The sequence below is a fragment of the Oncorhynchus gorbuscha genome, linkage group LG13, assembly GCF_021184085.1.
Source record: "Oncorhynchus gorbuscha isolate QuinsamMale2020 ecotype Even-year linkage group LG13, OgorEven_v1.0, whole genome shotgun sequence".
Lineage (NCBI taxonomy): Eukaryota > Metazoa > Chordata > Actinopteri > Salmoniformes > Salmonidae > Oncorhynchus > Oncorhynchus gorbuscha.
Genome location: NC_060185.1, coordinates 2,302,533 through 2,325,159, shown reverse-complemented (window position 1 = coordinate 2,325,159; position 22,627 = coordinate 2,302,533). Strand labels below are relative to the sequence as shown.

General features: G+C 48.8%; 1 protein-coding gene across 2 annotated transcripts in view; it reads right to left on the bottom strand.

Annotated features, from left to right (window-relative positions):
* LOC123993882 (centrosomal protein of 126 kDa-like) overlaps positions 1–22,217 on the bottom strand; it is a 63,275-nt gene extending 41,058 nt beyond the window's left edge. The window contains exons 1-6 of one of the 2 annotated variants that reach the window (XM_046296346.1): positions 21,837–22,217; positions 20,889–21,002; positions 13,756–13,900; positions 11,187–11,286; positions 9,950–10,646; positions 5,419–7,801 (exon numbers count right to left, since the gene is read on the bottom strand). In XM_046296346.1, coding sequence (XP_046152302.1) covers positions 5,419–7,801; positions 9,950–10,646; positions 11,187–11,286; positions 13,756–13,900; positions 20,889–20,939 — 3,376 coding nt within the window. In that variant the 5' untranslated portion in view covers positions 20,940–21,002; positions 21,837–22,217. The remainder of the gene's footprint in view (positions 1–5,418; positions 7,802–9,949; positions 10,647–11,186; positions 11,287–13,755; positions 13,901–20,888; positions 21,003–21,836) is intronic. The other variant, XM_046296347.1, reaches the window with a different exon arrangement.
* Between the last annotated feature and the right edge of the window lie 410 nt (positions 22,218–22,627).

The window sequence follows — 22,627 nt, the reverse complement described above, 5'->3', positions numbered from 1 at the left end:
ACCTTCCGGTTACTTCCGGTTACTAGTCCAACGCTCTAACCACTAGGCTACCTTCCGGTTACTTCCGGTTACTAGTCCAACGCTCTAACCACTAGGCTACCTTCCGGTTACTTGTCCAATGCTCTAACCACTAGGCTACCTTCCGGTTGCTAGTCCAACACTCTAACCACTAGGCTACCTTCCGGTTACTAGTCCAACGCTCTAACCACTAGGCTACCTTCCGGTTACTAGTCCAACGCTCTAACCACTAGACTACCTTCCGGTTACTTCCGGTTACTAGTCCAACGCTCTAACCACTAGGCTACCTTCCGGTTACTTCCGGTTACTAGTCCAACGCTCTAACCACTAGGCTACCTTCCGGTTACTAGTCCAACGCTCTAACCACTAGGCTACCTTCCGGTTACTAGTCCAACGCTCTAACCACTAGGCTACCTTCCGGTTACTAGTCCAACGCTCTAACCACTAGGCTACCTTCCGGTTACTAGTCCAACGCTCTAACCACTAGGCTACCTTCCGGTTACTAGTCCAACGCTCTAACCACTAGGCTACCTTCCGGTTACTTCCGGTTACTAGTCCAACGCTCTAATCACTAGGTTACCTTCCGGTTACTAGTCCAACGCTCTAACCACTAGGCTACCTTCCGGTTACTTCCAGTTACTAGTCCAACGCTCTAACCACTAGGCTACCTTCCGGTTACTAGTCCAACGCTCTAACCACTAGGCTACCTTCCGGTTACTTCCGGTTACTAGTCCAACGCTCTAACCACTAGGCTACCTTCCGGTTACTTCCGGTTACTAGTCCAATGCTCTAACCACTAGGCTACCTTCCGGTTACTAGTCCAACGCTCTAACCACTAGGCTACCTTCCGGTTACTTCCTGTTACTAGTCCAACGCTCTAACCACTAGGCTACCTTCCGGTTACTAGTCCAACGCTCTAACCACTAGGCTACCTTCCGGTTACTTCAGGTTACTAGTCCAACGCTCTAACCACTAGGCTACCTTCCGGTTACTAGTCCAACGCTCTAACCACTAGGCTACCTTCCGGTTACTAGTCCAATGCTCTAACCACTAGGCTACCTTCCGGTTGCTAGTCCAACACTCTAACCACTAGGCTACCTTCCGGTTACTAGTCCAACGCTCTAACCACTAGGCTACCTTCCGGTTACTAGTCCAACGCTCTAATCACTAGGCTACCTTCCGGTTACTAGTCCAACGCTCTAACCACTAGGCTACCTTCCGGTTACTAGTCCAACGCTCTAACCACTAGGCTACCTTCCGGTAACTAGTCCAACGCTCTAACCACAAGGCTACCTTCCGGGTACTTCCGGTTACTAGTCCAACGCTCTAACCACTAGGCTACCTTCCGGTTCCTTCCGGTTACTAGTCCAATGCTCTAACCACTAGGCTACCTTCCGGTTACTAGTCCAACACTCGAACCACTAGGTTACCTTCCGGTTACTAGTCCAACGCTCTAACCACTAGGCTACCTTCCGGTTACTAGTCCAACGTTCTAACCACTAGACTACCTTCCGGTTACTTCCGGTTACTAGTCCAACGCTCTAACCACTAGGCTACCTTCCGGTTACTAGTCCAACGCTCTAACCACTAGGCTACCTTCCGGTTACTAGTCCAACGCTCTAACCACTAGGCTACCTTCCGGTTACTTCCAGTTACTAGTCCAACGCTCTAACCACTAGACTACCTTCCGGTTACTTCCGGTTACTAGTCCAACGCTCTAACCACTAGGCTATCTTCCGGTTACTAGTCCAACGCTCTAACCACTAGGCTACCTTCCGGTTACTAGTCCAATGCTCTAACCACTAGGCTACCTTCCGGTTACTAGTCCAACGCTCTAACCACTAGGCTACCTTCCGGTTACTAGTCCAACGCTCTAACCACTAGGCTACCTTCCGGTTACTAGTCCAACGCTCTAACCACTAGGCTACCTTCCGGTTACTAGTCCAACGCTCTAACCACTAGGCTACCTTCCGGTTACTTCCGGTTACTAGTCCAACGCTCTAACCACTAGGCTATCTTCCGGTTACTAGTCCAACGCTCTAACCACTAGGCTACCTTCCGGTTACTTCCGGTTACTAGTCCAACGCTCTAACCACTAGGCTACATTCCGGTTACTAGTCCAACGCTCTAACCACTAGGTTACCTTCCGGTTACTAGTCCAACGCTCTAACCACTAGGCTACCTTCCGGTTACTTCCGGTTACTAGTTCAACGCTCTAACCACTAGGCTACCTTCCGGTTACTAGTCCAACGCTCTAACCACTAGGCTACCTTCCGGTTACTAGTCCAACGCTCTAACCACTAGGCTACCTTCCGGTTACTAGTCCAATGCTCTAACCACTAGGCAACCTTCCGGTTACTTCCGGTTACTAGTCCAACGCTCTAACCACTAGGCTACCTTCCGGTTACTTCCGGTTACTAGTCCAACGCTCTAACCACTAGGCTACCTTCCGGTTACTAGTCCAACGCTCTAACCACTAGGCTACCTTCCGGTTACTTCAGGTTACTAGTCCAACGCTCTAACCACTAGGCTACCTTCCGGTTACAAGTCCACCGCTCTAACCACTAGGTTACCTTCCGGTTACTAGTCCAACGCTCTAACCACTTGCAACCTTCCGGTTACTTCCGGTTACTAGTCCAACGCTCTAACCACTAGGCTACCTTCCGGTTACTTCCGGTTACTAGTCCAACGCTCTAACCACTAGGCTACCTTCCGGTTACTAGTCCAATGCTCTAACCACTAGGCTACCTTCCGGTTGCTAGTCCAACACTCTAACCACTAGGCTACCTTCCGGTTACTAGTCCAACGCTCTAACCACTAGGCTACCTTCCGGTTACTAGTCCAACGCTCTAAGCACTAGGCTACCTTCCGGTTACTAGTCCAAAGCTCTAACCACTAGGCTACCTTCCGGTTACTTCCGGTTACTAGTCCAACGCTCTAACCACTAGGCTATCTTCCGGTTACTAGTCCAACGCTCTAACCACTAGGTTACCTTCCGGTTACTAGTCCAACGCTCTAACCACTAGGCTACCTTCTGGTTACTTCCGGTTACTAGTCCAACGCTCTAACCACTAGGCTACCTTCCGGTTACTAGTCCAATGCTCTAACCACTAGGCTACCTTCCGGTTACTAGTCCAACGCTCTAACCACTAGGCTACCTTCCGGTTACTAGTCCAACGCTCTAACCACTAGGCTACCTTCCGGTTACTAGTCCAACGCTCTAACCACTAGGCTACCTTCCGGTTACTAGTCCAACGCTCTAACCACTAGGCTACCTTCCGGTTACTAGTCCAACGCTCTAACCACTAGGCTACCTTCCGGTTACTAGTCCAATGCTCTAACCACTAGGCTACCTTCCGGTTACTAGTCCAACGCTCTAACCACTAGGCTACCTTCCGGTTACTTCCGGTTACTAGTCCAACGCTCTAACCACTAGGCTATCTTCCGGTTACTAGTCCAACGCTCTAACCACTAGGCTACATTCCGGTTACTAGTCCAACGCTCTAACCACTAGGTTACCTTCCAGTTACTAGTCCAACGCTCTAACCACTAGGCTACCTTCCGGTTACTAGTCCAACGCTCTAACCACTAGGCTACCTTCCGTTTACTAGTCCAACGCTCTAACCACTTGCAACCTTCCGGTTACTTCCGGTTACTAGTCCAACGCTCTAACCACTAGGCTACCTTCCGGCTACTTCCGGTTACTAGTCCAACGCTCTAACCACTAGGCTACCTTCCGGTTATTAGTCCAACACTCTAACCACTAGGCTACCTTCCGGTTACTAGTCCAATGCTCTAACCACTAGGCTACCTTCTGGTTACTAGTCCAACGCTCTAACCACTAGGCTACCTTCCGGTTACTAGTCCAACGCTCTAACCACTAGGTTACCTTCCGGTTACTTCCGGTTACTAGTCCAACACTCTAACCACTAGGCTACCTTCCGGTTACTAGTCCAATGCTCTAACCACTAGGCTACCTTCCGGTTACTAGTCCAATGTTCTAACCACTAGGCTACCTTCCGGTTACTAGTCCAACGCTCTAACCACTAGGCTACCTTCCGGTTACTAGTCCAACGCTCTAACCACTAGGTTACCTTCCGGTTACTTCTGGTTACTAGTCCAACGCTCTAACCACTAGGCTACCTTCCGGTTACTAGTCCAACACTCTAACCACTAGGCTACCTTCCGGTTACTTCTGGTTACTAGTCCAACGCTCTAACCACTAGGCTACCTTCCGGTTACTAGTCCAATGCTCTAACCACTAGGCTATCTTCCGGTTACTAGTCCAACGCTCTAACCACTTGCAACCTTCTGGTTACTTCCGGTTACTAGTCCAACGCTCTAACCACTAGGCTACCTTCCGGTTACTTCCGGTTACTAGTCCACCGCTCTAACCACTAGGCTACCTTCCGGTTACTAGTCCAACGCTCTAACCACTAGGCTACCTGCCGGTTACTAGTCCAACGCTCTAACCACTAGGCTACCTTCCGGTTACTTCCAGTTACTAGTCCAACGCTCTAACCACTAGGCTACCTTCCGGTTACTAGTCCAACGCTCTAACCACTAGGCTACCTTCCGGTTACTAGTCCAACGCTCTAACCACTAGGCTACCTTCCGGTTACTTCCGGTTACTAGTCCAACGCTCAAACTACTAGGCTACCTTCCGGTTACTAGTCCAACGCTCTAACCACTAGGCTACCTTCCGGTTACTAGTCCAACGCTCTAACCACTAGGCTACCTTCCGGTTACTAGTCCAACACTCTAACCACTAGGCTACCTTCCGGTTACTAGTCCAACGCTAACCACTAGGCTACCTTCCGGTTACTTCCGGTTACTAGTCCAACGCTCTAACCACTAGGCTACCTTCCGGTTACTAGTCCAACGCTCTAACCACTAGGCTACCTTCCGGTTACTAGTCCAACGCTCTAACCACTAGACTACCTTCCGGTTACTTCCGGTTACTAGTCTAACGCTCTAACCACTAGGCTACCTTCCGGTTACTTCCGGTTGCTAGTCCAACGCTCTAACCACTAGGCTACCTTCCGGTTACTAGTCCAACGCTCTAACCACTAGGCTACCTTCCGGTTACTAGTCCAACGCTCTAACCACTAGGCTACCTTCCGGTTACTAGTCCAACGCTCTAACCACTAGGCTACCTTCCGGTTACTTCCGGTTACTAGTCCAACGCTCTAACCACTAGGCTACCCTGCCGCCCCGGAGCGTTACGTTTTTTTGAACCTCTCCAGCTTGCTGATAATAAAGAATGATTCATTTAATATTGACTTCAGGTGTCCCTGGTGGTCATTTCCAACACACGTCCTTCTCAACTGGTGACAACAACACATGTATTAGAGACGTGAGGACCGGACAGTCTGATCAATCTACAGTACAGTACATTACCCTCCTTGGTGGCTAAGGCACTACGGACTCCATGCCAGAGCTGGGAGATCTCCTCGTCTGTGGGAGTACGGTCCAGACAGAGGCCATTCTCATGGTACAGAAGCCCCCATCTGGCAGCCTCTCCCTGGGCGTCCTGCTGGCCTGACATGGGGGTGGCCTTGGATGGGTTGGAAATAACGCTGCTATCTGCCCTAATGACATGTGTACGGGTCTGGGACGGGGCGAGGCTGTCCAGGGTGTTATTATTACACAAAGCCTCATCTACAGGAATCCCTGCTTTAGTAGCAGCAGAGTTAGACTGATCCATGTTGTAAGGAGTCTTGGTGGTGTCATTAGAGTGATCCATGTTGTAAGGAGTCTTGCTGGTGTAGGATACTACAGCATCCGTCTCTCTTGTGTGTGTTTTTGGTTCCATGGTTTCAGTGCGGGGCGGGGGACGAGGCACCATGACCTTGCCGTGGGTCACCCAGGCCACGTGGCTGCTGGCCTCCGTAGCAGATTGGGGTCTGATGACCGTGCCTTTTCTGGAGCGGGACGAAACAGGATCCATCCCTGCCCTGGCAGATCTCACTCTCCTGGGGACTCTGGGGCACACGGTTCTCCCCCAGCTCCCCCGCTGGACCTTGACCTCCCTGGCTTCTACTCTTGTCTCCCTGGCCTCCTGGCCTCTCTCCTGGATCCCCTGGTGCCCCTGCAGCCTGTTCTCCTGGACCCTGACATCTGCCCAGGCCTGCTTGGTAAAGTGATAGCCGGTGGAGGCCAGAGGGGTGTTGGTGGCCACCGTCTGGCCCTGACCCTGTTGGTGGTCTGATGATGCTGAGTGTTTATGTGGAGGTAGTGGATACTCAGAAACACACTTGTTGTTTGTTATAGGACTCCGTTCCATCTCCTCCTCTTCCTCCAGATTTACCTCGTCAAACCAGCGTATCTTCTTTTTGATCATCTTGTCTGCATCCTTGCCTTTCCTTCGGGTCAGTTCCACACTATCTCTGATGGACATGGTGAATTGTTTGGTGAATATTAAATGCCTGGCGTTATACATACCAGAACAAGCGTTTCCTCCCGACACGCCGTATTTTGATTGTTTTTTAAGAATTCCCTTTATGCATCGGACTTCAGTGCCTTTATGATCTGTGGCTGTGCTGACAACAGCTACAGGTGGAGGAGATGGAGGTGTATCTGGGAGGTGTGTTGGTGTTATTTCCACCTGCAGGCTCTTTTGGCCTTTAGGGAAGTCAGACCTGATATTACAATGACCCAATGTCTGACTGAGAGGGTCTGTGTTCTTAGACCTCTCGGCTTTGGGCTCAGAGTTGGGCCTTGCTTTGGGCTCAGAGTTGAGCCTTGCTTTGGGCTCAGAGTTGGGCCTTGCTTTGGGCTCAGAGTTGGTCCTTGCTTTGGGCTCAGAGTTGGGCCTTGCTTTGGGCTCAGAGTTGGGCCTTGCTTTGGGCTCAGAGTTGGGCCTTGCTTTGGGCTCAGAGTCGGTCCTTGCTTTGGGCTCAGAGTTGGCCCCTGCTTTGGGCTCAGAGTTGGTCCCTTTGTTGAGGTTGTTCATGGCATTTTCTACACTGGGTTTGCTCCCGTGTGACTGGTGTTGTGTGCTTTTTGTTGGCTGAATGTTGGCCGTGTCCTCTCTGACCCCTGAGCTACTTTTAGTGTTATAACTGAGGATATGATCAGGGTTTGAGGAGGGGGCTTCACACAGAAGGTCTTTGTGGCTGCAAGTTTTCCCAGGCAGAAGGACCTGTGTCGCCGACGGTTGTTTGGAATACTTGTCCTCCGGGTCTCTCACCTGCTGCCTAAATTCTAACTTTCCCTCTGGGATCAGACAAGAGGTGAACTCTAGCAGCGTTCTGTCTGGGGTAGAAGCCTTGGAGAACGCTACGACCCCCGAGACTCTGTGGTCCCCCCTCAGATGACTTTCCCTCTCCTGAGAGTGTTGGTCACCGTTATCTGAACGTATTGAGGATGTATCTATAATCCCACTCAGAGTTAGCAGGCTGTGGTGACTGACACTGAGGAGTGGGGGCTGGGTTATAGTGTTACTCTGTGATGATAATTGGTCTGTACAACTCTGCCACCCAGTGGCCTGAGAGAGCTGGTGCAGTCTGCTGTTACAATCTTCGACAGACTCCTCTGTCTGCCTTGGTCTGGGTGGCTGAGGGCTAGCATCAACTTTGCCCTGTTGGATTAGGAGGTTACCACTTAGGAAACTCTTTGTTGGTGGACAAAAGGACAAGTCAGAGGATGGACCATTGGGGTGTCTCTGGTGATCTAACCAAGAGCTGTGGACTCTCTCTACTGTGTTGTTGTGGTTTAAGCCGTCCTCCATTTCCAAGCTATCCAGACTGGACAGGCTCTCTGACTGAGTCACATTATGATGCTGGAATACAGAATAGATAGTTTTGTTGGTTGATTCATTGATATTTGGATAAAACAATTCATACAGATAAAAAAACATTTTTTTTAAGTACCAAGAACCCCAGAGGATTACCCATGAAAGCATAAACACACTTATTTTCAATGAGTTCCTCTGAGATGTATTAAATCAACAACAGAAGAGATGTATTATTCAACAAGTGATGAATGTCATGACGGTATGATAGATATCCTTAATAATGTGCATAGCTACACTATATATACACAAAAGTATGTGGACGCCCCTTCAAACCAGTGGCTATTTCAGCTGACAGGTGTAATAAAATCGAGCACACAGCCATGCAATCTAGGATGCTACCTTTCCAACAAGTCAGTTCGTCTAATGTCTGCCCTGCTAGAGCTGCCCCGGTCAACTGTAAGTGCTGCTATTGTGAAGTGGAAATGTCTAGGAGCAACAACGGCTCAGCCGGAAAGTGGTAGACCACACAAGCTCAAAGTGTGGGACCGCTGAGTGCTGAAGCGCGTGAAAATCGTCTGTCCCCGAGTTCCTAACTGACTCTGGAAGAAACGTCAGCACAACAACTGTTCGTCGGGAGCTTCATGAAATGGGTTTTCATGGCCGAACAGCCGCACACAAGCCTAAGATCACCATGCGCAATGCCAAAGTGTCGGCTGGAGTAAAGCTCGCCGCCATTGGACTCTGGAGCAGTAGAAACTCGTTCTCTGGAGTGATGAATCACACTTCACCATCCGGCAGTCCGACGGACGAATCTGGATTTGGCGGAAGCCAGGAGAACGTTACCTGTCCGAATGCATAGTGCCAACTGTAAAGTTTGGTGGAGGAGGAATAATCGTCTGGGGCTGTTTTTTATGGTTGGGGCTAGGCCCCTTAGTTCCAGTGAAGGGACATCGTAAAGCTACAGCTTCCAACTTTGTGGCAACAGTTTGGAGACAGTTTGGAGAAGGCCCTTTCCTGTTTCAGCATGACAATGCCCCCGGGCACAAAGCGAGGTCCATACAGAAATGGTTTGCAGAGATTGGTGTGGAAGAACTGGACTGGCCTGCACAGAGCCCTGACCTCAACCCCATCGAAGACCTTTGAACATTGATGAATTGGAATGCCGACTGCGAGCCAGGCCTAATCGCCCAACATCACTGCCCGACCTCACTAATGCTCTTGTGGTTGAATGGAAACAAGTCTCCGCAGCAATGTTCCAACATCTAGTGGAAAGCCTTCCCAGAAGAGTGGAGGCTGTTATAGCAGCAATGTTCCAACATCTAGTGGAAAGCCTTCCCAGAAGAGTGGAGGCTGTTATAGCAGCAATGTTCCAACATCTAGTGGAAAGCCTTCCCAGAAGAGTGGAGGCTGTTATAGCAGCAATGTTCCACCATCTAGTGGAAAGCCTTCCCAGAAGAGTGGAGGCTGTTATAGCAGCAATGTTCCAACATCTAGTGGAGAGCCTTCCCAGAAGAGTGGAGGCTGTTATAGCAGCAATGTTCCAACATCTAGTGGAAAGCCTTCCCAGAAGAGTGGAGGCTGTTATAGCAGCAATGTTCCAACATCTAGTGGAGAGCCTTCCCAGAAGAGTGGAGGCTGTTATAGCAGCAATGTTCCAACATCTAGTGGAAAGCCTTCCCAGAAGAGTGGAGGCTGTTATAGCAGCAAAGTTCCAACATCTAGTGGAAAGCCTTCCCAGAAGAGTGGAGGCTGTTATAGCAGCAATGTTCCAACATCTAGTGGAAAGCCTTCCCAGAAGAGTGGATATTTGGAAGGAGATGTTCGATGACCAGGTGTCCACATACTTTTGGTCATTTAGTGTATGTCAAGTATCTAGTGCCCCTGGGCCCATGCACAGACATAGGCAACATTCCTGTGTGTGCGCAGAGGGGCCTCTGTCTGTTGATGCAGGTCCAGGCAGTAGTAGCTACAGGCTAACATTACACTACAGGGACCTTTTAACTTTCACCTCCACAGCAACACATCCACAGAGAAGAGACGTAACGGTTAGCTTTTCCAGAGTTTAATTCAACAAGGATTTTCTAATTGAAACAACTCACCGATATAGGATATAAATGTAATAGCGATATGAACTGTAAAGCTTCAGAAGACATATGGGTAGTTTGCATGATTTAATAGAGATAGTTGACTCACAATGCCTACCTGTGGACTGCTACAGGTCTCCTTGTCCCACAGCTGTGTGTCCTGCAGCTCATTGAGGAACACCATGTCCCGCTCCCTGTCCCTCAGCTGTGTCCCCTGCAGTTCGTCCCTGTCCCTCGGCTGTGTCCCTTGCAGTTCGTCCCTGTCCCTCAGCTGTGTCCCCTGCAGTTCGTCCCTGTCCCTCAGCTGTGTCCCCTGCAGTTCGTCCCTGTCCCTCGGCTGTGTCTCCTGCAGTTCGTCCCTGTCCCTCAGCTGTGTCCCCTGCAGTTCGTCCCTGTCCCTCAGCTGTGTCCCCTGCAGTTCGTCCCTGTCCCTCAGCTGTGTCCCCTGCAGTTCGTCCCTGTCCCTCAGCTGTGTCCCCTGCAGTTCGTCCCTGTCCCTCGGCTGTGTCCCTTGGAGTTCATCCCTGTCCCTCGGCTGTGTCTCCTGCAGTTCGTCCCTGTCCCTCAGCTGTGTGTCCTGCAGCTCGTCCCTCTCCTTGTCCCTCTCCCTCGGCTGTGTGTCCTGCAGATCGTCCCTGTCCCTCAGCTGTGTCTCCTGGAGCTGGCTGAGGAACAGTATTCTGTTCTTGAAGCTGCTGAAGGTTCTGTCCTGCATCAGTTTGCTGTAGGCCTCCAGGGCAGACAGGGTCCCCTGGTGGAGAGACGGGCTGTGTGTCGGGGGAGGCTTAGGGGATGAAGTGCAGCTCCTGTGTTTAAACCAGAGAAACATGCTGATGGTGATATGTGGTCGGTATAATAATGTTCATTATAAATACCAGGAAACTATAGGGTTGCTAACCTGATCCCAGATCAGTTTGTACTCTTGCCAGATCCATTGCTGCCAATGTCAAGCCAAACATGACAATGAGTGACAAAGAGTCTGTGGTATGATAGCACAAACAGACTGGGACTCAGGCTAGAAAATTACATGAATGAAAACCCTGGAGAAATACGCAGATGACGACACTCAGTTGGTGTAATAACGTTAATGAATTATAAATGTTTATAAAGTCATTATAATAGTTTACGTGTTCATAGGGTAATGGTTATACGTATATATATATATATATATATATATATATATATATATATATATATATATATATATATATATATATATATATATATATATATATATATATATATATATATATATATATATATATATATATGTGTTGGAATATTCACTTCTTACTAGTACACATAGTACTTGTAAACAGTTTAGCTATTATAGCAGACCTTCTGACCTGTCGGGGGAGGGAGATTGTCTGGTATAGGAACTCAAGGTCAAGGTGCCTTGTATGTGATTAAGTGCCTCCTCGATATTAAGGGTGGTCTTCCTGAAAGCTGCAATACAACCGAGAGAAAAGTCTGTTAATGTAACTTGTTGGTATAATTACAGTGCCATCAAAAAGTATTCAGACACCTTGACTTTTTCCACATTTTGGTATGTTACTTATTCTAAAATGGATTTTTTTTAATATAAAAAAAATAAATCCTCAGCAATCTACACACACTACTCCACAATGTCAAAGCAGAAACAGGGTTGTAGAAATGTTTGTAAATATTACATTTACATAAGTATTCAGACCCTTTACATAAGTATTCACACCCTTTACATAAGTATTCACACCATTTACATAAGTATTCACACCATTTCATAAGTACACCATTTACATAAGTATTCACACCATTTACATAAGTATTCACACCATTTACATAAGTATTCACACCATTTACATAAGTATTCACACCATTTACATAAGTATTCACACCATTTACTCAGTACTTTGTTGAAACACCTTTGGCAGAGATTACAGACTCGAGTCTTCTTGGGTATGATGCTACAAGCTTGCCACACCTGTATTTGGGGAGTTTCTCCTATTCTTCTCTGCAGATCCTCTCAAGTTGTTTTCAGGTCTCTCCAGAGATGTTAGATCGGGTTCAAGTCCGGGCTCTTGCTGGGCCACTCAAGGATATTAAGAAACGTGTCCCGAAGCCACTCCTGCATTGTCTTGTCTATGTACTTAGAGTCGTTGTCCTGTTGTAAGGTGAACCTTTGCCCCAGTTTGAGGTCATGGGTGCTCTGGAGTAGGTTTTCATGAAGGATCTCTCTGTACATTGCTCTGTTCATCTTTCCTCGATCCTGACTAGTCTCCCAGTCCCTGCCTCTGAAAACCACTCCCACAGCATGATGCTGCCACCACCATGCTTCACTGTAGGGATGGTGCCAGGTTTCCTACAGATGTGACGTTTGCCATTCAGACCAAAGACTTCAATCTTGGTTTCATCAAACCAGAGAATCTTGTTTCTCATGGTCTGAGAGTCCTTTAGGTGCCTTTTGGCAAACCAAGCGGGCTGTCATGTGCCTTTTACTGAGGAGTGGCTTCTGTGGGACACTACCATGAAGGCCTGATTGGTGGAGTGCTGCAGAGATATTTGACCTTCTGGAAGGTTCTCCCTTCTCCACAGAGGAACTCTGGAGCTCTGTCAGAGTGACCATCAGGTTCTTGGTCACCTCTCTGACCAAGGTTCTTTTCCCCCAATTGCTCAGTTTGGCCCGGTGACCAGCTCTAGGAAGATTCTTGGTGGTTCCAATCTTCTTCCAATTAAGAATGATGGAGGCCACTGTGTTCTTGGGGACCTTCAATGCTGCAGAATGATGGAGGCCACTGTGTTCTTGGGGACCTTCAATGCTGCAGAATGATGGAGGCCACTGGGTTCTTGGGGACCTTCAATGCTGCAGAATGATGGAGGCCACTGTGTTCTTGGGGACCTTCAATGCTGCAGAATGATGGAGGCCACTGTGTTCTTGGGGACCTTCAATGCTGCAGAATGATGGAGGCCACTGTGTTCTTGGGGACCTTCAATGCTGCAGAATGATGGAGGCCATTGTGTTCTTGGGGACCTTCAATGCTGCAGAATGATGGAGGCCACTGTGTTCTTGGGGACCTTCAATGCTGCAGAATGATGGAGGCCACTGTGTTCTTGGGGACCTTCAATGCTGCAGGCATTTTGGTACCCTTCCCCAGATCTGTGTCCCCCGACACAATCCTGTCTCTGAGCTCTGGGGACTATTCCTTCGATCGCATGGTTTGGTTGTTGCTCTGACATGCACTGCCAACTGTGGGACTTTCTATAGACAGGTGTTTGCCTTTCCAAATGTCAAATCAACTGAATTGACCACAGGTGGACTCCAATCAACTGAATTGACCACAGGTGGACTCCAATCAACTGAATTGACCACAGGTGGACTCCAATCAACTGAATTGACCACAGGTGGACTCCAATCAACTGAATTGACCACAGATGGACTCCAATCAACTGAATTGACCACAGGTGGACTCCAATCAACTGAATTGACCACAGGTGGACTCCAATCAATTTAATTGACCACAGGTGGACTCCAATCAAGTTGTAGAAACATGGATGATGATCAATGGAAACAGGATGCGCCTGAGATCAATTTCGAGTCTCATAGCAAAGGGTCTGAATACTAATACTAAGGTACTTATTTTAAAATTATTTTTAAAAAATGAGCAAACATTTCTAAAAACCTGTTTTCGCATCATCATTATGTGGTATTGATGAGGTAAAAAAATATATTTATATCATTTTTTAAATAAGGCTGCAACTTAACGAAATGTGTAAAAAGTCAAGGGGTCTGAATACTTCCCTAACGCCTTGCAGTGTGTGACTCATTCCATTCAGGTATTTTCTCAAGAACGCATTTCAGTTACAAACCACAAAGAGTAAAGTAGAGGCTAGTAAATGTGTTTTTCTGTGTGAAATACAGCTTTGGGCTGTGCGACTGACATTGTCTGCGTCTCTGTGAGGGGGGCAGATGCGCCCTCTGGTAGCGTTCGGTAGCATCCTGGACTCTCTGTTTACGTTGCTGTAGGATGCTCTCCTCAGCCTCTGTTCCTGGACGTCCCACAGCTTCCTCCTCTCCTCCAGAACCCTGCATGGAGAACACAGAGAACACATTACAGACTGGTCCCAGACCTGTTTAACCAACTCCTCTCCTCCAGAACCCTGCAAGGAGAACACAGAGAATACATTACAGACTGGTCCCAGACCTGTTTAACAACTCCTCTCCTCCAGAACCCTGCATGGAGAACACAGAGAACACATTACAGACTGATCCCAGACCTGTTTAACCAACTCCTCTCCTCCAGAACCCTGCATGGAGAACACAGAGAACACATTACAGACTGGTCCCAGACCTGTTTAACCAACTCCTCTCCTCCAGAACCCTGCATGGAGAACACAGAGAACACATTACAGACTGATCCCAGACCTGTTTAACCAACTCCTCTCCTCCAGAACCCTGCAAGGAGAACACAGAGAATACATTACAGACTGGTCCCAGACCTGTTTAACCAACTCCTCTCCTCCAGAACCCTGCAAGGAGAACACAGAGAATACATTACAGACTGGTCCCAGACCTGTTTAACAACTCCTCTCCTCCAGAACCCTGCATGGAGAACACAGAGAACACATTACAGACTGATCCCAGACCTGTTTAACCAACTCCTCTCCTCCAGAACCCTGCATGGAGAACACAGAGAACACATTACAGACTGGTCCCAGACCTGTTTAACCAACTCCTCTCCTCCAGAACCCTGCATGGAGAACACAGAGAACACATTACAGACTGATCCCAGACCTGTTTAACCAACTCCTCTCCTCCAGAACCCTGCAAGGAGAACACAGAGAATACATTACAGACTGGTCCCAGACCTGTTTAACCAACTCCTCTCCTCCAGAACCCTGCATGGAAAACACAGAGAACACATTACAGACTGATCCCAGACCTGTTTAACCAACTCCTCTCCTCCAGAACCCTGCATGGAGAACACAGAGAACACATTACAGACTGATCCCAGACCTGTTTAACCAACTCCTCTCCTCCAGAACCCTGCATGGAGAACACAGAGAACACATTACAGACTGGTCCCAGACCTGTTTAACCAACTCCTCTCCTCCAGAACCCTGCATGGAGAACACAGAGAACACATTACAGACTGATCCCAGACCTGTTTAACCAACTCCTCTCCTCCAGAACCCTGCAAGGAGAACACAGAGAATACATTACAGACTGGTCCCAGACCTGTTTAACCAACTCCTCTCCTCCAGAACCCTGCATGGAAAACACAGAGAACACATTACAGACTGATCCCAGACCTGTTTAACCAACTCCTCTCCTCCAGAACCCTGCATGGAGAACACAGAGAACACATTACAGACTGGTCCCAGACTTGTTTAACCAACTCCTCTCCTCCAGAACCCTGCATGGAGAACACAGAGAACACATTACAGACTGGTCCCAGACCTGTTTAACCAACTCCTCTCCTCCAGAACCCTGCAAGGAGAACACAGAGAACACATTACAGACTGGTCCCAGACCTGTTTAACCAACTCCTCTCCTCCAGAACCCTGCATGGAGAACACAGAGAACACATTACAGACTGATCCCAGACCTGTTTTAACAAACTCTTCTCTTATTATCATAGTCACAACGAGAATATATAGACTGGTCCCAGATTGTACCTTAGCCAACTCCTCTGACTAGCATTTTCACATAGGTTTTAACCTGGTCCCAGTTCCATCAAGATTGATTGATCTTTTGTTTAAGCCCACAGGAAACTGAGTCCATTCCTTGAGGTGCATCACAGCAGTCATTAAATAGTTGAAGGAAACACTCCTGTGACAACGGGTTGGTTTAGAGAGGGAAAATTACATGTTTATTTTTTATTTTACCTTTATTTAACTAGGCAAGTCAGTTAAGAACAAATTCTGACGGCCTAGGAACAGTGGGTTAACTGCCTGTTCAGGGGCAGAACGACAGATTAGGACCTAGCAACCTTTCGGTTACTAGTCCAACACTCTAACCACTAGGCTACCCTGCCTCCTCTACACTCTAACCACTAGGCTACCCTGCCGCCTCTACACTCTAACCACTAGGCTACCCTGCTGCCTCTACACTCTAACCACTAGGCTACCCTGCCACCTCTACACTCTAACCACTAGGCTACCCTGCCTCCTCTACACTCTAACCACTAGGCTACCCTGCCGCCTCTACACTCTAACCACTAGGCTACCCTGCCGCCTCTACACTCTAACCACTAGGCTACCCTGCCGCCTCTACACTCTAACCACTAGGCTACCCTACCACCTCTACACTCTAACCACTAGGCTACCCTGCCGCCTCTACACTCTAACCACTAGGCTACCCTACCTCCTCTACACTCTAACCACTAGACTACTCTGCCGCCCTATCAGGCTTTTATGAACAAAAACTCACAATATTACAGAATATGTGCCATTTAACAGACACTTTTATCTAAAGCGACTGACAGTCATGTGTGGGTGGCCCGAGCGAGAATCTAACCCATAACCTTTGGGCGATGCAAGCGCCCTGCTCTACCGACTGAGCCACACCAGCACACCTTGGTAAATGGCTTCAAAAACAATATGATGATTTCTCCCAGGAAGACTTCTCTTGGCTGGCCTGAAAATGCTCCTTCCATAGAAATAAACAATTAAAGAGGTTGGCTACTGTTCATTAATCTCTCTCTCACACACACACACACACACACACACACACACACACACACACACACACACACACACACACACACACACACACACACACACACACACACACACACAACCACACAACCACACAACCACACACACACACACACACACACACACACACACACACACACACACACACACACACACACACACACACACACACACACACACACACACACACACACACACACACCTCATTCGGTAGTGTTGTCCTTAGAAACCCTAACGCTGACTTAATCATACTTCTGTCCTGTCAGCGGGTCTCTGGAGCTCTCCACATTTATTCTACAATAAATCACCCCTCCAGTAGTCTAGTCAGGCCTGACAGGGTCACCCCTCCAGTAGTCTAGTCAAACTAGCCCTGACCTGACAGGGTCACCCCTCCAGTAGTCTAGTCAAACTAGCCCTGACCTGACAGGGTCACCCTCCAGTAGTCTAGTCAGACTAGCCCTGGCCTGACAGGGTCACCCCTCCAGTAGTCTAGCCCTGGCCTGACAGGGTCACCCCTCCAGTAGTCTAGTCAGACCTGACAGGGTCACCCTCCAGTAGTCTAGTCAGACCTGACAGGGTCACCCCTCCAGTAGTCTAGTCAGACCTGACAGGGTCACCCCTCCAGTAGTCTAGCCCTGGCCTGACAGGGTCACCCCTCCAGTAGTCTAGCCCTGGCCTGACAGGGTCACCCCTCCAGTAGTCTAGTCAGACCTGACAGGGTCACCCCTCCAGTAGTCTAGTCAGACCTGACAGGGTCACCCTCCAGTAGTCTAGCCCTGGCCTGACAGGGTCACCCCTCCAGTAGTCTAGCCCTGGCCTGACAGGGTCACCCCTCCAGTAGTCTAGCCCTGGCCTGACAGGGTCACCCCTCCAGTAGTCTAGCCCTGGCCTGACAGGGTCACCCCTCCAGTAGTCTAGCCCTGGCCTGACAGGGTCACCCCTCCAGTAGTCTAGTCAGACCTGACAGGGTCACCCCTCCAGTAGTCTAGCCCTGGCCTGACAGGGTCATCCCTACAGTAGTCTAGTCAGACCTGACAGGGTCACCCTCCAGTAGTCTAGTCAGACCTGACAGGGTCACCCTCCAGTAGTCTATCCCTGGCCTGACAGGGTCACCCCTCCAGTAGTCTAGTCAGGCCTGACAGGGTCACCCCTCCAGTAGTCTAGCCCTGGCCTGACAGGGTCACCCCTCCAGTAGTCTAGCCCTGGCCTGACAGGGTCACCCCTCCAGTAGTCTAGTCAGACCTGACAGGGTCACCCCTCCAGTAGTCTATTCAAGCCTGACAGGGTCACCCCTCCAGTAGTCTATTCAGACTAGCCCTGGCCTGCAGTTGGCTCATTACCCGGAGGTCTAATTCAAGATAACAGGATAAAATCCTGCTGATGTAACAATAGAACTTTAATCCGTCTCCTCGCCCGACCCGGGTTCCAACCAGGGACCCTCTACACACATCAACAACAGTCATCCTCGAAGCATCGTTACCCAACGCTCCACAAAGCCACGGCCCTTGCAGAGCAAGGGGAACCACTACTTCAGGTCTCAGGAGCAAGGGGAACCACTACTTCAGGTCTCAGAGCAAGGGGAACCACTACTTCAGGTCTCAGAGCAAGGGGAACCACTACTTCAGGTCTCAGAGCAAGGGGAACCACTACTTCAGGTCTCAGAGCAAGGGCAACCACTACTTCAGGTCTCAGAGCGAGGGAAACCACTACTTCAGGTCTCAGAGCAAGGGGAACCACTACTTCAGATCTCAGAGCAAGGGGAACCACTACTTCAGGTCTCAGAGCGAGGGACGTCACCCGATTGAAACGCACCACCGCTAACTAGCTAGCCATTTCACATCGGTTACACTGACAGCTTTACAGTCACAGTGGATATGTCCTCCTCTAGATAGCTTTACAGTCACAGTGGAGGTGTCCTCCTCTAGATAGCTTTACAGTCACAGTGGAGGTGTCCTCCTCTAGATAGCTTTACAGTCACAGTGGAGGTGTCCTCCTCTAGATAGCTTTACAGTCACAGTGGAGGTGTCCTCCTCTAGATAGCTTTACAGTCACAGTGGAGGTGTCCTCCTCTAGATAGTCACAGTGGATGTGTCCTCCTCTAGATAGCTTTACAGTCACAGTGGAGGTGTCCTCCTCTAGATAGCTTTACAGTCACAGTGGATGTGTCCTCCTCTAGATAGCTTTACAGTCACAGTGGAGGTGTCCTCCTCTAGATAGCTTTACAGTCACAGTGGAGGTGTCCTCCTCTAGATAGCTTTACAGTCACAGTGGAGGTGTCCTCCTCTAGATAGCTTTACAGTCACAGTGGATGTGTCCTCCTCTAGATAGTTTTACAATATATATCGTTCTGCCCCGAACAAGGCAGTTAACCCACTGTTCCCCGGTAGGCCGTCATTGTAAATAAGAATTTACCGAGCTAAATAAAAGGTTAAATAATACAAAAGTAGTGCACTAAACAGGGCAGAAATATGGGTTGTACTTGGACGGAGGGATTCGCTAGTAGCAGCAGGGTGCTAATGACGTGGTCCAGACTACAGGTCTGGTAGCCTAGTGGTTAGAGTGTAGAGGAGGCAGGGTAGTCTAGTGGTTAGAGTGTAGAGGTGGCAGGGTAGCCTAGTGGTTAGAGTGTAGAGGTGGCAGGGTCGCCTAGTGGTTAGAGTGTAGAGGTGGTAGGGTAGCCTAGTGGTTAGAGTGTAGAGGTGGCAGGGTAGCCTAGTGGTTAGAGTGTAGAGGTGGCAGGGTAGCCTAGTGGTTAGAGTGTAGAGGCGGCAGGGTAGCCTAGTGGTTAGAGTGTAGAGGAGGTAGGGTAGCCTAGTGGTTAGAGTGTAGAGGAGGCTGGTAGCCTAGTGGTTAGAGTGTAGAGGAGGTAGGGTAGTGGTTAGAGTGTAGAGGAGGTAGGGTAGTGGTTAGTGTAGAGGAGGTAGGGTAGTGGTTAGTGTAGAGGAGGTAGGGTAGTGGTTAGAGTGTAGAGGAGGTAGGGTAGTGGTTAGTGTAGAGGAGGTAGGGTAGTGGTTAGTGTAGAGGAGGTAGGGTAGTGGTTAGAGTGTAGAGGAGGTAGGGTAGTGGTTAGTGTAGAGGAGGTAGGGTAGTGGTTAGAGTGTAGAGGAGGTAGGGTAGTGGTTAGTGTAGAGGAGGTAGGGTAGTGGTTAGAGTGTAGAGGAGGTAGGGTAGTGGTTAGAGTGTAGAGGAGGTAGGGTAGTGGTTAGTGTAGAGGAGGTAGGGTAGTGGTTAGTGTAGAGGAGGTAGGGTAGTGGTTAGTGTAGAGGAGGTAGGGTAGTGGTTAGAGTGTAGAGGAGGTAGGGTAGTGGTTAGAGTGTAGAGGAGGTAGGGTAGTGGTTAGAGTGTAGAGGAGGTAGGGTAGTGGTTAGTGTAGAGGAGGTAGGGTAGTGGTTAGTGTAGAGGAGGTAGGGTAGTGGTTAGAGTGTAGAGGAGGTAGGGTAGTGGTTAGTGTAGAGGAGGTAGGGTAGTGGTTAGAGTGTAGAGGAGGTAGGGTAGTGGTTAGTGTAGAGGAGGTAGGGTAGTGGTTAGTGTAGAGGAGGTAGGGTAGTGGTTAGAGTGTAGAGGAGGTAGGGTAGTGGTTAGTGTAGAGGAGGTAGGGTAGTGGTTAGAGTGTAGAGGAGGTAGGGTAGTGGTTAGAGTGTAGAGGAGGTAGGGTAGTGGTTAGAGTGTAGAGGAGGTAGGGTAGTGGTTAGAGTGTAGAGGAGGTAGGGTAGTGGTTAGTGTAGAGGAGGTAGGGTAGTGGTTAGTGTAGAGGAGGTAGGGTAGTGGTTAGTGTAGAGGAGGTAGGGTAGTGGTTAGTGTAGAGGAGGTAGGGTAGTGGTTAGTGTAGAGGAGGTAGGGTAGTGGTTAGTGTAGAGGAGGTAGGGTAGTGGTTAGAGTGTAGAGGAGGTAGGGTAGTGGTTAGAGTGTAGAGGAGGTAGGGTAGTGGTTAGAGTGTAGAGGAGGTAGGGTAGTGGTTAGAGTGTAGAGGAGGTAGGGTAGTGGTTAGAGTGTAGAGGAGGTAGGGTAGTGGTTAGAGTGTAGAGGAGGTAGGGTAGTGGTTAGAGTGTAGAGGAGGTAGGGTAGTGGTTAGAGTGTAGAGGAGGTAGGGTAGTGGTTAGAGTGTAGAGGAGGTAGGGTAGTGGTTAGAGTGTAGAGGAGGTAGGTAGCAGCAGGGTGCTGATGATGTGGTCCAGACCACAGGACACTTTAGAACATGTTCATACAACTCATTTTTAGTTAGGCTATGATCTGATCTGGGACCAGGCTGTGCTTTCAGACACGGCCTACGGTTGTTAGGTAGTAACCTGCCACATCACAATGAAACAGATCTGGGACCAGGCTTTAAGCAGAAGAACGTAGGTAAAGAAACTTACTTCCTTCGTCGGTTGGTTTCCAGGGAGAAGCAGCGAGCTCGGGCCCTGCATGACTTCTGTTCCTCCACCAGGACATGCCGGTCATCTTCAAACACCCCATCAGCTCCTATCCTGCTGGTTTTGGCATCAGGCCTGGTTAAGGTGTTTATGCCGATTGTGTCATTAGTAGGTACACTTCATACAATAGAACAAAGATATACATGCTCACTTTCATATGTAAAAAATAAACGACCCTACTTTTTGGCAGGCAACAACTGCAGCACCTACTGCAACTCTTGTGTTATTAAGCGTAGCTTCAGCCTAAACTCAATGTTTTATGTTGGCCTAGTTGCAGAATATACATGTCAAAGTACAATGTTTATAGTCAGAACCATGTGAATGAATTCCAACCCAATTAGGCCTATTTAGAGTACAAATAAAAACAGCAACACAGTATCAATCTACTGAATGAAAGAATGAATGCCATTTAATTTTTCATGTCAAACTGCTAGTTGGCAAAACACCCATCCCTAATGGGATTAATTGACACATAAACAGCCAGCCAGCCAGCCAGCCAGCCAGCCAGCCAGCCAGCCAGCCAGCCAGCCAGCCAGCCAGAATGCTGTCTGTCTGTCTGTCTGTCTGTCTGTCTGTCTGTCTGTCTGTCTGTCTGTCTGTCTGTCTGTCTGTCTGTCTGTCTGACTGCCTGCCTGCCTGCCTGCCAGTCTATCTGTCTGCCCGTCTGCCTGCCAGTCTATCTGTCTGCCTGCCAGTCTATCTGTCTGCCTGCCTGTCTGCCAGTCTGTCTGCCACTCTGTTCCATAAATATAAACATTAGGACCTAAACTAGCCATCTATAGCTGGATAATTCTCTATAGGTAATAGACACACTACTACCTAAGGTTATGTTTCCCACTGAGCCAACAGTAGCCAGGCTATATTAGCAATGCCAATGTAGTGCAAGGATACGAGTAGAAGAAGTTGTCCTTCAGAGCTTTCATTCTAGGAAACAGCTGACGGGCTCGACGGGGTTACCAATACCACCCACAGTCTTCATTCGACCCAGTTCAGGATTAGACCCGGGACAAAAACAAAACTAAACCCAGACAGCAATGCTAGATAGAAAACGGGCAGTGACCCAGCCAACGAAACGTTAAACACTCACTGCTTTCCCGTTCATTTCGTCGCATGTAATATCACATTGGCAAACATTGCCACACACCAGGGGGGAAAAAGGATCCAAAGCTAAACTTTATTAATAAAAATAAAAACAAGTTAGCGTTTTCTATCTGAATTAATTTCTACAGTTGTCTGTGTACAACAGACACACGCCATGTTGGCAACCCGAGGACGCGCTTCCTTGACAACGGAGAATAATAAAATAAAAGGTTGTAGTTTCTGCGCAGTACCGGAAGTGGCCAGCAGGTGGCCCCCCTCTTCAACACCTTTCAGATGTGGTCAGGCTACCTGCTGCACATTTACTGTGCAGCCTCCAGGAGTCCAGTCTGAACCTGATATTCCAATGGACATGATACACGATATGTTTGAACCCATATAATGGTTGATTCAACCTAGCCTGTGGACCTAATCAACTAAACGGCACCTAAAGTTTTTATGTGCATAATAATAGTCAAATGCATATTGCTATTGAAAGAAGTTTGCTAATACTAAAGGTGTTTTTTTTTTTTACAGCCATCATTCCATCAGCTAGAATGGAGCTGGCGTTTATAGCAGCCATTTAATGGGCTCCTGATCAGTTA